The 18,049-nt window shown below is 40.8% G+C and overlaps 1 protein-coding gene across 1 annotated transcript; it reads right to left on the reverse strand.

The window, feature by feature from the left end:
* Positions 1–16,963, reverse strand: LOC311095398 (E3 ubiquitin-protein ligase TRIM35-like). The gene is made up of 9 exons (XM_084133882.1): positions 16,341–16,963; positions 15,125–15,220; positions 14,691–14,921; positions 14,550–14,572; positions 14,350–14,468; positions 11,088–11,607; positions 3,185–3,378; positions 1,077–1,205; positions 1–685 (listed from the first exon to the last, which is right to left on the reverse strand). The coding sequence occupies exons 1-9, from the start codon at positions 16,734–16,736 to the stop codon at positions 141–143; spliced, it is 2,253 nt and encodes a 750-aa protein (XP_083990008.1). The 5' UTR covers positions 16,737–16,963; the 3' UTR covers positions 1–140.
* Between the last annotated feature and the right edge of the window lie 1,086 nt (positions 16,964–18,049).

The raw sequence follows: 18,049 nt of genomic DNA on the forward strand, positions 1-18,049 counted from the left end.
ACGTCCTTAAGGAAACACAAGGGTTAATTTGGTTCTAAACTTTACATTGAAGTGTGATTGATCAATGAGACCCTTTGATTACAGTGTTATTATTGAAGCATAATTTGCAAAACTGTATTAATCTAGAAGCAGAATCAGATTTAACTGTGATTTTCTGCTGTAATAAACAGTTTAACTGGTAAGATCCTCAGAGGAGAAGTTGTGCAGACATTAGATAAGAATGGAAAGACAGTCTCTGTGAAGGATGTCCTGAATCTGCACAGACAGTCTTTAGTTACAGGATCAGAGAATGACACTGTTCCTCTGTCATAGTCCAGCTGAACTCTCACACGCTGAAGCTTCTGTTCAACAGTTAAGACAGTGCCGCCTTGCTCTGGGGATCTTGAGCTGTATTCGCTGTCTGTGTACCCTACACACCAGACATTAGACTCAAAGAAATCCTCTCCCTTCCTTTGGTTTGATGCTGCGGTTATTCCAAGAATCCAGCTTGTATTGTCTCCAACCTCCACATCCCAGCAGTGTGTTCCTGAGTTAAAGCCCTCAGATCCCAGGACACATGGACACCAGTCAAACCTCTCTGGATTATCAGGAAGTGTTTTATCTCCATCACTGAACATCACACTGGTCAGATCAGCAGAGAGTGTGAGACGAGGATCTGCTGTGTTTGGATCCAGAGTCAACGGAGCTGCAAAGAGAATAACATCAGATTACAGGATGAGATATGATGTATTAGAAATGTAAAGGTTAAACATTTTTCTTTTGTTGAAAGAGATCATAAATCATGCTATCATAACAATGGTCTCTCAGTTACTGTCAGAATGGATTGAGGCTTCAGGTTTAATATCAGTATTGAACACTATTGTCTCCTAATACATAAACATAAACCATGAGGAATAGACTTTTCATTATGAGTTCGCTGTATGATCTGATGATTTTCTGAAATACAGTTCAGATTCACTTGGTAATTCAAGTGATTTATACATACATATACATATATATGTCTATCAAATGTTGATGTTGTGTGTGTTTATATGTGAACTGTCGTCTGCACTGGTGTCAAATCTGCTGAGACTCACTGTGTTGGACAGTTTCCAGCATCTTCTTCCAGACTCTGAACGGCAGGTTACCCAGATAACGCGACACATGAATCAAAGCTCCAGAACTCATCCGTGGATCCGGCTGTGAGATCTGGACTCTGAGGAACATTCAGGAGTCAGAACTGCAGTGAATTTGAGTTCAGATCCACTGAGAGAAGAGATACGAGCAGCTCACTCACCTTTCCATTGAGGCCTTAAAGTTCTGGAAAAGTTTGAAAACATTTTAATATCTTATCAAACACTCTCAGTGTCAATGAGTCTCTCTATACAAGTTGTTTTCTGCACAAAGAATGAAGCCAGATTGATTTGTCACCTTTAGAAACGAGACGTCATTGTCTTTCATCATCTCCTCCATGTCTCTGATTGTGTGTGAAAGAGCTGAGATGTGTGTGTTCATCTCCTCCAGCTTCTCCTTCATCCTCTGCTTCTTCTGCTCCTCTTCCTCTCTCAGTGCAGTGATTGTAGCTTCTTCTTCGTCTCTGAGAAACTGATGAAGCTTCTCAAACTCTTCTTTAATCTGACGCTCTGTGTGCTCAGCTTGAGACTGAAATCAAATCACATTCACTTCAATCATCTCAATCAACACAAATCTCGGATACCCGACATATAACGGATCCAGAAGCAGAAGCTGCTCGTCATTTACAGAAATAATCAACTGGAATCCATTACATTAAATATATCAGTTTATAACGGTATAAAGTGATCCTCCAGCTGTAATGAAAATGACTCTTGATTCTGTTTCCTCACATTGATGTGTTGAGCTGTTTTCTCAAACTCTCCTTTCTTCTTTTCATTGTGTTGAAGTTTCTGTCGTAAGGACTTCAGTGCTGTATTGAGCTCCTCCTAGAATTGAACAAAAATACATTAAACACCAGATTACAGTGAAGAGAAGAAAATACAGTGATATGATCATACAATTCTGTGCAAAAGTATTCACCCCCACCCTGATTTCTTCTGTTTTTGTGTAAATCTCAAACTAAATTGATTCAGAAATTAAAACTTACCATGAAACAAAGGCAACCTGAGTGAACACAAAGTACAGTTTGTAAATGACAAGGTTATTTACTCAAGCAAAAAAGTTATCCAATACTAACTGGACCTGCGTGATAATGTATTTGGCCCCATACTTACTAATTCCTCAAATCTCTGAGACTGTATTTATAATGTTGTTCAGCTGGACTAAACACAGCCAGTCCTGATCACTGCAGCCCTGTTCAATCAAATAAACACTTAAATAGGACTTTTTCAACAGCATGAAGTTGGTTAAAAGGTCTTAAACAGTAACACACTATTGACAAAGGTGAAAGAAACTCCAGGAATAATGATGAAGACGGTGATTGAAACACATCCGTCTGTGATGGATTACAAAGCTATTTCAAAGGCTCTTGGACTCAAAGAACCACAGCGAGAGCCATTATATCCAAATGGAGAAAACTCGGCACAGTAAAACCTTCCCAGAAGTGGCTCAAAGTCACCAAAGGGCCAAGAACAACATCGTAGGAACTGGATTTTCTTATTTTCTATCAGAAAATGTTAAAGCACAATATCCTATCTTTAGCCTGCAAACTGAAGCTCAAGCAACAAGACCATGATTCAAAGAATAGTAAGTAAATCCATCTCTGAACGGCTCAAAAAAAGCACAATTGAGATGATGTGGCAGGACCTTAAACAGGCAGTTCATGCTTGAAAACCCTCCAATGAGGCTGAACAAAAGTTGTCCGCTCCATTTAAAAATAAATAAAAAATTTGTGTGCAAAATAATGATATCTATGAAAAAGGCTCCACTATTTAGTATGAGACACAAACACATAAGAAATCAGGATGGGCAAATACTTTTACAGCACAGTAAATGTCATATAAAGTTGAGTAAAATTACATTGAAATAGTAATGCATGAATGTGATGATATCTATGTTTATGACTAATAATTGTTCTTTATATGTGAAACGAGAAACATTTGTCTTACCTTGTAAGATGAAAGCACTTCACTGATGGGTCTGAATTTATGATTGTCATGTTTTTGTGAATTAATACACACTAAACACACCGGCTGTTTGTCCTCCAGACAGAAGAGTTTGAGTTTCTCACTGTGTAAACTGCAGATCTCCTCAGATCCTGATGAACGCTTCTCATTTCTCTCCTTCAGGAACGACTCGCACAAGTTTTTTAATGTGAGATTAACTGGAGGATCATCTCTTGAGGATCTTCTCCTGCAGACAGGACACTCCTGAGTTTCCTTAGCTTTCCAGAACTGTTGTAGACACTCTTTACAAATACTGTGACTACAGGACAGAAAAACAGGAGCCTTGAAGATTTCATAGCAAACAGGACAAATATAATCATCTTCAGCTGCTGAAGCCATTTTCTCCGTTTGAGTCTCGCAAACTAAACTCTACTTTCACTTTCTGAACGACGGTTTTCAAAAATGAATCAAGATGAGAATCAAAGATCTGCTGTCTGTTCAGAAATCACAAAAGTCCTTCTGTAAAGTTTTTCTCTTTGTTCTCCTTTGATTGCTTATTCTTTATTGCTTTTGTTGAGACAAAGTCGATGTGACAGAAAGGAGAAATAATAAGTCAGTCTCTTCCTGGTTAGTGTTGTAAGAGGGAGTTAATGATCACCTTTGGGTGTGTAAACAAGCAGGTCAAACGTCAGGATTTCTTCAGGTAAAATGCATTCAAAATTGACCTGCATTGAAATGCTAAAAAATAATGCTGTAAAACTTTGAATAAAACACAAATACAAAACTATTAATTATAAACAATCTCAAAAGGCTTATACATGTTTTATTTATTGCTCTTTATTTGTCAAAGAGTTTCTCCAGGTCTGTCATGATCAAATCAAATCAAATTTTATTTATGTAGCACATAAAAACAACAGTAGTTGGCCATTGTGCTGGACAACAGAATAAATATCTAAAAAACAAAAAAAGAGTGCAAAACGGAGTTTACATCAAAAACACCAATCATAAAATTCAACATTAATTTTCTGTCATGCTCAAATCTTTTCAGTGTAATGGGCAGGAATAAAGATCTGAGTGACTTTGACAAGGACCAGACTGTTATGGCAAGGTGACTGGGTCAGAGTATCTCTGAAACTCAAGGCTTGTGTGTCGCTCCCGGTCAGCAGTGGTGAGGATTTACCAACAGTGTCCGAGGGGGGACGAACACACACCGGCGACGAGGTGTTGGACACCCAAGACTCATCGATGGACGAGGGCAATGAAGGCTATCCCGTCTGGTCTGAGCCAACAGAAGGTCTAGTGTGGCATAAGTCACACACAACTTTAATGATGTTATGGGAAGAAGAATGTTTATTTATATAGCGCCTTTCCATCGCTCAAGGTCGCTTTACATGGGAGGAATGTGTCACAACACACAGTGCATCACATTCTGCTGCGTATGGGGCCAAAGACCGATCAGAGAGCCTATGATGACCCCTGTCCACCTTCAACGATAACTGAGACAATATATTGTTACAACCCTACAAATAATGCATACTAAATGCATGATATACATGATGTATTATAAGGATCCATCCATCCATCTTCTTCCGCTTATCCGGGGCCGGGGCCGGGTCGCGGGGGCAGCAGTCTAAGCAGAGATGCCCAGACTTCCCTCTCCCTAGACCCGGGCTATTCAATTGGTGGCCCGCCAATCATCTCCATGCGGCCCGACGGCACCAACCTCCCTCCTCCTCTTTTCCTGGCAGTGCGGCTAATTTAGTTTGATACTCGCTCCGATTGACCTGAGAAACGTTTTATGTGCAAATATTTCAGCAGTTATTATATGTGTCCCGAATTTATGTCGACTGAACCAGCGATACCAATCATTCGTGAATGAATCATTCTTTTGGTTCGATCCTTTCTAAACGCGCTTGCATGTCCGTTCACACTGCCGCCGGCGAGAGTGTCAAAGTGGCTGGTCAGTAACGGTCTAAACCTATTCGGATTCATTCGGACCGCTCCGTCACTGAATCATCTGAAGCGGTTTCTCGGTCAGTACAGTAACAACAAATAGTTGCGTTTACTCCCGGTCCCGGACACTATTATTAAACAGCGTTGCATTTAATAGCCTCAACATTCCCAACAAGACTGATGAGGAAAGCAGAAGAAACATTGTGGCATGAACGAAATTAGAAGTCTTTAAATCCCCTAATCACCCTTACAAACATTTACCATGAATGTACTGTAGTAATTTACCATGGTTGGGCAGAAATGTGCAATATTTATATTGAATACTACTGTATGTAGTAATAAATAAATATGATTTATATTGCATTCGATTTATTAGGTGGGTAGAGGAATATATAATTAATGTTTGTTATGAAATTATGTCAGTTTCTTTGTAAAGGTGTGTATAGTTTTTAAATTGTTTTTAGGCATTTTTTATACAGTGGGAGTGAGTAGCCTGTGGTTATCAAGTCTCACTGTCAGAATATTTTCATTTAAGCATAACAATTATAAACAAAATAATTATTATTTCTCACCAAAAGCTACGAGTTTGTATAATTAATTTATTTGTTCCAAGAAAAATAGTTGTACACAGCTGTAAATTATCAGGTTTTTATTTATTATGTTTTTATATCTGCATACTGTTGGGTACCACATTTCCAAGTAAATACCATACTTTTTTAGGGTTACTTTAACTTAAATAATAAATAAATAAGCTAAACCCCCAAACCAACCCACCAGCCCACCTCAACTTTTCGATTTGATAATCGACTTGATGGCCCTCGAATGAAGCTAATTGAATAGCCCTGCCCTAGACACTTCCTCCAGCTCTTCCGGGGGGGACACCGAGGCGTTCCCAGGCCAGCCGGGAGACATAGTCTCTCCAGCGTGTCCTAGGTCTTCCCCGGGGTCTCCTCCCAGTGGGACGCGCCTGGAACACCTTCCCGGGAAGGCGTCCAGGAGGCATCCGGAACAGATGCCCGAGCCACCTCAGCTGACCCCTCTCGATGTGGAGGAGCAGCGGCTCTACTCTGAGCTCCTCCCGAGCGACCGAGCTTCTCACCCTATCTCTAAGTGATCGCCCAGCCACCCTGCGGAGAAACCTCATTTCAGCCGCCTGTATCTGGGATCTTGTCCTTTCGGTCATGACCCACAGCTCATGACCACAGGTGAGAGTAGGAACGTAGATTGACCGGTAAATCGAGAGCTTCGCCTTGCGGCTCAGCTCTTTCTTCACCACGACAGACCGGTACATCGACCGCATTACTGCAGAAGCTGCACCGATCCGTCTGTCAATCTCCCACTCCATCCTTCCCTCAATCGTGAACAAAACCCCGAGATACTTGAACACCTCCACTTGAGGCAGGAACTCTCCACCAACCTGAAGTGGGCAAGCCACCCTTTTCCGACTGAGAACCATGGCCTCGGATTTGGAAGTGCTGATTCTCATCCCAGCCGCTTCACACTTGGCTGCAAACCGTCCCAGTGCATGCTGAAGGTCCTGGTTTGATGAGGCCAACACGACAACATCATCCGCAAAGAGCAGAGACGAAACCATTTTATCACCAAACCTGACCCCCTCCGGCCCCTGGCTGAGCCTAGAAATTCTGTCCATAGAAATTATGAACAGAACCGGCGACAAAGGGCAGCCCTGCCGGAGTCCAACATGCACTGGGAACAAGTCTGACTTACTGCCGGCAATGCGAACCAAGCTCCTGCTCCGGTCGTACAGGGACCGGATAGCCCTTAGCAAAGGACCCCGGACCCCATACTCCCGGAGCACCCTCCACAGGCCGCCGCGAGGGACACAGTCGAATGCCTTCTCCAAATCCACAAAGCACATGTGGACTGGTTGGGCAAACTCCCATGAACCCTGTAGAGGGTATAGAGCTGGTCCAGTGTTCCACGACCGGGACGAAAACCACACTGTTCCTCCTGGATCCAAGGTTCTACTATCGGCCGTATTCTCCTCTCCAGTACCCTGGCATAGACTTTCCCGGGGAGGCTGAGAAGTGTGATCCCCCTGTAGTTGGAGCACACCCTCTGGTCCCCCTTCTTAAAAAGAGGGACCACCACCCCGGTCTGCCATCCCAGAGGCACTGTCCCCGACCGCCACGCGATGCTGCAGAGGCGTGTCAGCCAAGACAGCCCCACAACATCCAGAGACTTGAGATACTCAGGGCGGATCTCATCCACCCCCGGTGCCTTGCCACCGAGGAACTTCTTAACCATCTGAGGTCGGCAATCACGCCGGCGTGATCTGCTCGCTTTTTTCCTTATCAGTTGAATTGAGACCCGAAATACTCTGTTGACTTTGATTTTACAAACAAGTTTCATACATCAATCGATCCTGTTAAGTGTGTATTATTTTTGTGTATACTCACAATAAAAGCAAAGTGTTTTGCTTTTTGCCAAATAAAGAACAATAAACATGATGCGAGTTCTGCCTTCTCTCTGTCAGTTAAGTCCATTCTGAAACACGTCAGAAAATGAACCATAACTCAGCGAATACTCAGTCAAACAGGCATACAGACACACAGGCATGAAGCTTGAATTCTCTTCTTTTAAATGAAATTTATAAAAAAACAAATATTCTCTGTTTATGTAATCTGTATGAAAAGAGAGAGATGTCAGTCGTTCTCATCTCAGCTCATTATGTTTTAATCTGACCCCGCCCACGGAGAGCGCGCACTATTCAAACGCAAATGACTGAGGCAATCCATGCAAACTGTGAACGCCCCCATATCAGCGCGAGAAAACACATCAGGCTTATTCAGATCATTGCACTTGTTTACACCGTCTCGCAGCGCTGTGAGGAATAATACTGTCGTAATAATAATAATGGAAAATGTACCTCAGAAGTGCTGGTATTTCGAGGAGCAACGGATGGAATACTGTAGTAAGTTTTTTTCATTCTCAAGTGAATCGTGTTTCTGTGTGTGTGTGGGAATGAATGAATGAACGGCAGAGTTGCGCGCTGTTTATCACAACTCGCAAAAAGACAGTTTAAATTTGAATTGCGTTTCTGTGTGTGAATGAAGGATCCGCTTTTAGCAAACTGTATTGCTATACTGAGATGAGTAAAAAGCGACTGAAATATGTTTTAATAAAATGTATTTGTATAAGCAACGTATTAAACAGCAAATTAACATTTATATTTCTTATATAAACGAAAGACCTATGTTACAGACATATGAAAGACAACATTTCGTTGACTAGTTTTGGATAGAGTATACATTTTTACTGTAAAATATGTGCCACTTCAAATAAGTTTTTGTTTGTCAATTTTAGCTCATATGTTAAATATAGTATGTTTTGTCAAAAATAAAGTAATCAAATAATCAATCAAATCCTTAACTTTGAAATATGTATGATAAAATGTATACTTTAGTTTTTACAAAGAAAGATTACACTTGAATTGTTGTTGTAATTGTAACCTTTTTAATAAAAAAATATATTTACAAGGTAAGATATTATACAATTTGTGAAAAAAAAAAAATGAGATGCTTCCAACTGTGAACCAATTTGGTAGAATATATATATATATATATATATATATATATATATATATTGTTCTTGCATTCTTTCTTGTGGCTCAGTCACACACCTGAATGAATGGCTCATTAAGTATGAGGGCCCCATTGTCTCCTCAGGTGCGAACCACTAAATATGCATGATGGTGTCGGATCGTTGATGCCCCATATTGCGCCCGCATATTGCCTTTCCAAACAGAAAGTGTTTTGCAAAATTTAAATCAATGTATTGTGTTATGTGAATGATTAGGGAGGATGATTTTCACATCATTTTGAAGAAAAAACTCTAGGCGACAACACAAAAGTCTTATTGACACATATTTAGTATGTGTTTTGTGGCCTTATTTCAGAAACTTTAGTTTTTAGTTTTTTCAATAACCATGCATAAACATTATTCTCTCAAAAATAAAACATGAACATATATGTTGCTCACATATTATGGTAGCCCTGTTTGTGCTAAATAGAGTGTAATTACACTTTTGCCATTAATATGTTCTTAAGCAACTGAAAAAAGCACAAATGTAAGGGCATGTCAGAACATCTCAAGGACCCCAAAAACACCTTAGACCCCAGAGGGTTAACTACCTTGGAGACTTCAGCTTGGGTGAGGGACGAGTCCACCTCTGAGCCCTCAGCCTCTGCTTCCTCAATGGAAGACGTGGTGGGATTGAGGAGATCCTCGAATTATTCCTTCCACCGTCCAACGACATCCCCAGATGAGGTCAACATCTCCCCACCTCTACTGTAGACAGCGTTGGTAGGGCACTGCTTCCCTCTCCTGAGGCGCCGGACGGTTTGCCAGAATCTCTTCGAGGCCAGCCGATAGTCCTTCTCCATGGCCTCACCGATCTCCTCCCAGGCCCGAGTTTTTGAATCGAGCTAAACCTAAACCGTCGAGCACTAATTTGACTAAAGATATAACAGTTGGTCTCTTTTGCTCTTTTTCATATTCACTCATGTTTTCAGAGCTGTTCTGTGTCAAACATGTGCATGAATACACAGATCATGAAGTAGTGAACACTTCTCTCTCATTCACTCTTTTACCAGAGGAACGCTAGACGGAGTCTTCAGTCACTGATGAAAACCTCACGCATACAGACGGAGAGAAATGAGAGACAGCAGACAGAATGAGAGCCAGAGTTTACAGTTCATAACTGATGCCCTGCACACACACACACACACACACACTCGAGCTCTTGAACACTTGTCTACTTGCATGACGTATTTCCTCTTTTTGGCACAAGCGTTTAAGTAGGCGTAAAGACTGCAAGTGTGTGTAGAACTTTTGATCACTCGATGGGACACACTTATAGTCTTGCAAAAAATGCAATTGTTTACAGAGCTTTTCATTATTATATTTTGAATATTTAGCATTTTAAAATAAGCTTCTACATTATCCCTTACTTACATATTGTAAACATGAATTTAAACATACTTTCATTATTGCATGACTTGTTTAATGGTTACTTAAGTATTGAATTTATAATATTAATAATTACTTTGGGATTTGAGATTTACAATACAATCATTTTTCTTTATCAACTATTACATGCACAGATACAAATTTTAGTACATATATACAAACCTCACAGCAACACAAACACAATTATTTCACAATAATTTATCCAACTGACTCTGATATGCAGAAGCAGAAAACTGGAAAAAAGTGAGTATTCACTGTATAGGTGTAACGTAAGGAGGCAAGATGTAGAGAACCCAAGTGCAACTTTAATACCAACATGATCAAGCATAAAACAAAGGCATGAAAACTCGAAACAAGAACAAACAGCAGTTACCCAAAACCATACTAAACAAAGACACAAGGCAAACATGAGGGCTTAAATACACAAGACTAATGACTAAACAAGGGACACCTGTGAACAATGAACCAATAACATCATGACACATCAGACAAGGGAACGCACGGCAGGATCACATGACTCTGAACAGGGGATCACATGACAGACATGAAACATGACAAAGACATGAAACGTGACCAAGACAAGACCAAATCGTGACAATAGGCCAAACCTGAGAAAACGCCACCATCTTGTAAAAAAATAAAAATAAATTATATTAAAAAGAAAAGGCCAACAGAACAAAAGTCTGTTAACAAAGACTGCATCATTTTATAGTTAAATGGCCCTGGGATAGAAAGAAATTGGCAGTTTTAATGGGTTTCAATGGGGAAAATGTTGTCCTTCAGGTCCTGAGTGTAAATATTTTGTGTACAATGTGGAAAGGAAAGAAGAAAATTCAAGTAAAAATACACACTTGTGCCAAAATTGATGCAGTTGGCATTAACACAGGAAAATTGTATTATTTTTTTTTAACTGAAAGAGACAAACATGTCCTTAAGGAAACACAAGAGTTAATTTGGTTCTAAACTTTACATTGAAGTGTGATTGATCAATGAAACTCTTTGATTTATTGAAGCATAATTTGCAAAACTGTATTAATCTAGAAGCAGAATCAGATTTAACTGTGATTTTCTGCTGTAATAAACAGTTTAACTGGTAAGATCCTCAGAGGAGAAGTTGTGCAGCCATTAAATAATAATGGAAAGACAGTCTCTGTGAAGGATGTCCTGAATCTGCGCAGACAGACTTTAGTTACAGGATCAGAGAATGACACTGTTCCTCTGTCATAGTCCAGCTGAACTCTCACACGCTGAGGCTTCTGTTTAACAGTGAAGAGAGTGGCGGGTTGCTCTGGGGATCTTGAGCTGTATTCGCTGTCTGTGTACCCTACACACCAGACATTAGACTTAGAGAAATCCAGTCCCTTCCTTTGGTGTGATGATGCTGCGGTTATTCCAAGACTCCAGCATGTATTGTCTCCAACCTCCACATCCCAGCAGTGTGTTCCTGAGTTAAAGCCCTCAGATCCCAGGACACATGGATAATAGTCAAACCTCTCTGGATTATCAGGAAGTGTTTTATCTCCATCACTGTTCGTCACACTGGTCAGATCAGCAGAGAGTTTGAGACGAGGATTTGCTGTGTTTGGATCCAGAGTCAACGGAGCTGCAAAGAGAATAACATCAGATTACAGGATGAGATATGATGTATTAGAAATGTAAATGTAAAACATTTTTCTTTTGTTGAAAGAGATCATAAATTGTCACAGGTCGGGGTGGGCCAAACCAGACTGCACCCACCCCTGGAAACCGGGTACCACCTCGAGGAACGTGTCAAGGACCAGACAGACAAAGTAATAAAGGAATAACAGATTTCTTTATTAAGTTAAGAGCAGTAATTTGAAAATCCTAATTAAAATCTTCTTTCTTGTCACCAGAGGGAATTCGATGGCCCCCTGGACCGTAGAGGGGAGAACGATCGTGGCGGCCCTGCAGCTCGTTGGAGAGGGATCAGAGGAGAAACTCACACCGTCTAGGTAGGTCACTGGGTAAGTACTCTTTACAGGACTCAAGAGGAAGTCGTAGTTATACGGACCCCATTCGAACTGGAACCAGGTAAGTACTCAGGGTACGGTTGCCTCAGACTCGGACGAAGCACAGGGACACAGATGGCGAGCGGACCGGGCCAGGAGGGGAAACAGGTAAGTATATCCCGGTAGGTGTCCTTTATGCCAGACCAGTTAGAACGGGGGCCTTTAGCCGGGACGTGAGGAAACCTTGGACAACAGGAAGACACTTCGATCGAGGCACGTGCCGCAGCTATTCCTTTTCCTTCTCAAAAGGGGCAGCGGCTTACGACGTAGGCATGGAGAGCCACCAGGCAGAAGAACACTTTGAGCGAGACGCTCCCCTTCAGCTGTGTACTGCAACAATACAACAGGGTTCAACGGTTCAGCAGTATACAAGTGTTCGTCAGTGATACCTTCTCTCTTTCTGAACAGGGCGGAGGCCTTCAATAGGGCATGTGGAGACCACCAGGCGGGGAGGACACTTTGAGCGAAACTCCACTTCGGCTGTGCGCTGTAACCAGGTAGCAGGGTTTAACTATTCGACAGCAGATGAAACATTCAGTTGAAATACCTTCTCTCTTTCTGAACAGGGCGGAGGCCTTCAATGGGGCATGTGGAGACCACCAGGCGGGGAGGACACTTTGAGCGAAACACTCCACTTCGGCTGTGCGCTGTAACCAGGTAGCAGGGTTTAACTATTCGACAGCAGATGAAACATTCAGTTGAAATACCTTCTCTCTTTCTGAACAGGGCAAAGGCCTTCAATGGGGCCTGTGGAGACCACCAGGCGGGGAGGACACTTTGAGCGAGCCACTCCACTTCGGCTGTGCACTGTAACCAGGTAGCAGGGTTTAACTATTCGACAGCAGATGAAACATTCAGTTGAAATACCTTCTCTCTTTCTAAACAGGGCGGAGGCCTTCAATGGGGCATGTGGAGACCACCAGGCGGGGAGGATGCTTTAAGCGAGACGCTCCGCTTCAGCTGTACACTGTAACAATGTAACAGGATTTAACCATTCAACAGTAGATGAAACATTCAGCTGCAATACCTTCTCTCGTTCTAAACAGGGCAGCGGCTTTCGTTAGGGGCGTGTGGAAACCACCAGGCGAGGAGGATGCTTTAAGCGAGACACTCCACTTCAGCTGTACACTGTAACAATGTAGCAGGGTTTAACAGTTCAACAGCATATAAAACATTCAGCATTAACAGAGCCGGGCTGTCTCAAAATAGTAAGTTGGGCGCTTGATATATCAAAACCTTCCTTGGAGACAGCGGGTGAAAGACTGTAAGGAGAGAGTGCACAGCAGACTACTATTACTTCTCCACACGATGAACTTCACTCCATAACACAAACCGTGTGAATCATCACTTCAGGCACTGCATTCCACTCGCACACCGTACATTCGGGCCAGCACTCACCCACCGGTCTTTCTCCCACCAGATCAACTCTCGTCTCTCGCAAGGGCTCAACTTCTCTCCAGAGACAGCAGACAACGGGTGCAGCAATCGTCACATTCAGCGAGGAGCGGACAAAAGTTGGAGACAGATCAACAATTCACTCGGTGTACTAGTTCACTCATGCCACACACTTTCCAAACTCTCAACACCACTTCAGTGTTAGTGCATATAAACAACGAATCCGATACTCATCACTTTGCGTCTTCCCCACTGCTGACGATATTCCTTGGGTTTTCGTTGACAAATACTTCACTCTCTTCTTTCCACTTCTCAGCTTCAACCTTCGCCCGCTTCACAGCCCAGCCTCAAATACAAAACAACCCGCCGACAAACACAGTATCTCACAGGAGGAGAACCACACGACAGTCTGCTTCCTCTCTATTTTTAAAGCCCCATCTGAATACGTGTCCCTCTCACAACACTCTCTGTAATTACTCCACACCTGCTGTCAATCGGTCAATTGGCCTTGCTGCCATGGCAACAGATTCGCAGTGCAACAGAGACGGGTGTCCACTGGAGGTCTCCACAACAACATTGCATTCACAAGGACTTTAGTCTTTTCTCTAATTTTTGTCGCACCGTGACAAAATCATACTATCATAACAATGGTCTCTCAGTTACTGTCAGAATGGATTGAGGTTTCAGGTTTAATATCAGTATTCAATAAACACTATTGTATCCTAATACATAAACATAAACCATGAGGAATAGACTTTTCATTATGAGTTCGCTGAATGATCTGATGATTTTCTGAAATACAGTTCAGATTCACTTAGTAAGTCAAGTGATTATTAAGTATTTTTCTATCAAATGTTGATGTTGTGTGTGTTTATATGTGAACTATCGTCTGCACTGGTGTCAAATCTGCTGAGACTCACTGTGTTGGACAGTTTCCAGCATCTTCTTCCAGACTCTGAACGGCAGGTTACCCAGATAACGCGACACATGAATCAAAGCTCCAGAACTCATCCGTGGATCCGGCTGTGAGATCTGGACTCTGAGGAACATTCAGGAGTCAGAACTGCAGTGAATTTGAGTTCAGATCCACTGAGAGAAGAGATACGAGCAGCTCACTCACCTTTCCATTGAGGCCTTAAAGTTCTGGAAAATATAGAGTTTGAAAACATTTTAATATCTTATCAAACACTCTCAGTGTCAATGAGTCTCTCTATACAAGTTGTTTTAATACACAAAGAATGAAGCCAGATTGATTTGTCACCTTTAGAAACGAGACGTCATTGTCTTTCATCATCTCCTCCATGTCTCTGATTGTGTGTGAAAGAGCTGAGATGTGTGTGTTCATCTCCTCCAGCTTCTCCTTCATCCTCTGCTTCTTCTGCTCCTCTTCCTCTCTCAGTGCAGTGATTGTAGCTTCTTCTTCGTCTCTGAGAAACTGATGAAGCTTCTCAAACTCTTCTTTAATCTGACGCTCTGTGTGCTCAGCTTGAGACTGAAATCAAATCACATTCACTTCAATCATCTCAATCAACACAAATCTCGGATACCCGACATATAACGGATCCAGAAGCAGAAGCTGCTCGTCATTTACAGAAATAATCAACTGGAATCCATTATATTAAATATATCAATTTATAACGGTATAAAGTGATCCTCCAGCTGTAATGAAAATGACTCTTGATTCTGTTTCCTCACATTGATGTGTTGAGCTGTTTTCTCAAACTCTCCTTTCTTCTTTTCATTGTGTTGAAGTTTCTGTCGTAAGGACTTCAGTGCTGTATTGAGCTCCTCCTAGAATTGAACAAAAATACATTAAACACCAGATTACAGTGAAGAGAAGAAAATACAGTGATATGATCATACAAGTCTGTGCAAAAGTATTCACCCCCACCCTGATTTCTTCTGTTTTTGTGTAAATCTCAAACTAAATTGATTCAGAAATTAAAACTTACAAGCAAAGGCAACCTGAGTGAACACAAAGTACAGTTTGTAAATGACAATGTTATTTACTGAAGAAAAGAAGTTATCCAATACTAACTGGACCTGCGTGATAATGTATTTGGCCCCATAGTTACTAATTCCTCAAATCTCTGAGACTGTATTTATAATGTTGTTCAGCTGGACTAAACACAGCCAGTCCTGATCACTGCAGCCCTGGTCAATCAAATAAACACTTAAATAGGACTTTTTCAACAGCATGAAGTTGGTTAAAAGGTCTTAAACAGTAACACACTATTGACAAAGGTGAAAGAAACTCCAGGAATAATGATGAAGACGGTGATTGAAACACATCCGTCTGTGATGGATTACAAAGCTATTTCAAAGGCTCTTGGACTCAAAGAACCACAGCGAGAGCCATTATATCCAAATGGAGAAAACTCGGCACAGTAGCAAACCTTCCCAGAAGTGGCTCAAAGTCACCAAAGGGCCAAGAACAACATCGTAGGAACTGGATTTTCTTATTTTCTATCAGAAAATGTTAAAGCACAATATCCTATCTTTAGCCTGCAAACTGAAGCTCAAGCAACAAGACCATGATTCAAAGAATAGTAAGTAAATCCATCTCTGAACGGCTCAAAAAAAGCACAATTGAGATGATGTGGCAGGACCTTAAACAGGCAGTTCATGCTTGAAAACCCTCCAATGAGGCTGAACAAAAGTTGTCCGCTCCATTTAAAAATAAATAAAAAATTTGTGTGCAAAATAATGATATCTATGAAAAAGGCTCCACTATTTAGTATGAGACACAAAAACATAAGAAATCAGGATAGGCAAATACTTTTACAGCACAGTAAATGTCATATAAAGTTGAGTAAAATGACATTGAAATAGTAATGCATGAATGTGATGATATCTACGTTTATGACTAATTATTGTTCTTTACATGTGAAACAAGAAACATTTGTCTTACCTTGTAAGATGAAATCACTTCACTGATGGGTCTGAATGTGTGATTGGTGTGTTTCTCTGAGTCTCTGCACACTAAACACACCGGCTGTTTGTCCTCCAGACAGAAGAGTTTGAGTTTCTCACTGTGTAAACTGCAGATCTCCTCAGATCCTGATGAACGTTTCTCATTTCCCTCCTTTATCAATGAATCACACAAGTTTTTTAATGTGAGATTAACTGGAGGATCATCTCTTGAGGATCTTCTCCTGCAGACAGGACACTCCTGAGTTTCCTTAGCTTTCCAGAACTGTTGTAGACACTCTTTACAAATACTGTGACTACAGGACAGAATAACAGGAGTCTTGAAGATTTCATAGCAAACAGGACAAATATAATCATCTTCAGCTGCTGAAGCCATTTTCTCCGTTTGAGTCTCGCAAACTAAACTCTACTTTGACTTTCTGAACAACGGTTTTCAAAAATGAATCACAATGAGAATCAAAGATCTGCTGTCTGTTCAGAAATCACAAAAGTCCTTCTGTAAAGTTTTTGTCTTTGTTCTCCATTGATTGCTTATTCTTTATTGCTTTTGTTGAGACAAAGTCGATGTGACAGAAAGGAGAAATAATAAGTCAGTCTCTTCCTGGTTAGTGTTGTAAGAGGGAGTTAATGATCACCTTTGGGTGTGTACACACAGGTCAAACGTCAGGATTTCTTCAGGTAAAATGCATTCAAAATTGACCTGCATTGAAATGCTAAAAAATAATGCTGTAAAACTTTGAATAAAACACAAATACAAAACTATTAATTATAAACAATCTCAAAAGGCTTATAGATGTTTTATTTATTGCTCTTTATTTGTCAAAGAGTTTCTCCAGGTCTGTCATGATCAAATCAAATAAAATTTTATTTATGTAGCACATAAAAACAACAGTAGTTGGCCATTGTGCTGGACAACAGAATAAATATCTAAAAAAAACAAAAAAGAGCGCAAAGGGAGTTTACATCAGAAACACCAATCATAAAATTCAACATTAATTTTCTGTCATGCTCAAATCTTTTCAGTGTAATGGGCAGGAATAAAGATCTGAGTGACTTTGACAAGGACCAGACTGTTATGGCAAGGTGACTGGGTCAGAGTATCTCTGAAACTCAAGGCTTGTGTGTCGCTCCCGGTCAGCAGTGGTGAGGATATATTGTTACACCCCTACAAATAATGCATAAATGCATGATATACATGATGTATTATAAGGATAACGACAGCAAATGTTTTTTATTAGCTGTAATAAATTGTCATTTGATCTGTTTATTATTTTGCTATGAAATGTAAAAAAAAAGAAAAAAAGTTTATGGTTTATTTGAGGAATTGGAGTCTGTTAACTACTGAACTTTTTTGCCTTATTTATTGCCTTTTCCCCTATCACATTAATAATCATAAATTAGGTGTATTCACTAAAACAACCACCTCGCTCTACATTATCCGTTACGCATTTACTGTAACACCGACTTTCATAACCACCTTAGCACTGCTCTTCACCCACACAGAACTGGCGACTGCCTCACAAACACAGACAAAATGCTGGTAATTTCTTAGAAACACTTTAGTAACTGACAAGCAACATGAGATGAATTTTACAACATAAGTTTGGGTCACACTCTGCAATAAGGTTCATTATTAAACGTTAACTACCTTAACATGAACTAAGAATGAACAATACTTCTTCAGCATTT

The sequence above is a fragment of the Abramis brama genome (assembly GCF_963993115.1).
Source record: "Abramis brama genome assembly, chromosome: 13".
NCBI lineage: Eukaryota > Metazoa > Chordata > Actinopteri > Cypriniformes > Leuciscidae > Abramis > Abramis brama.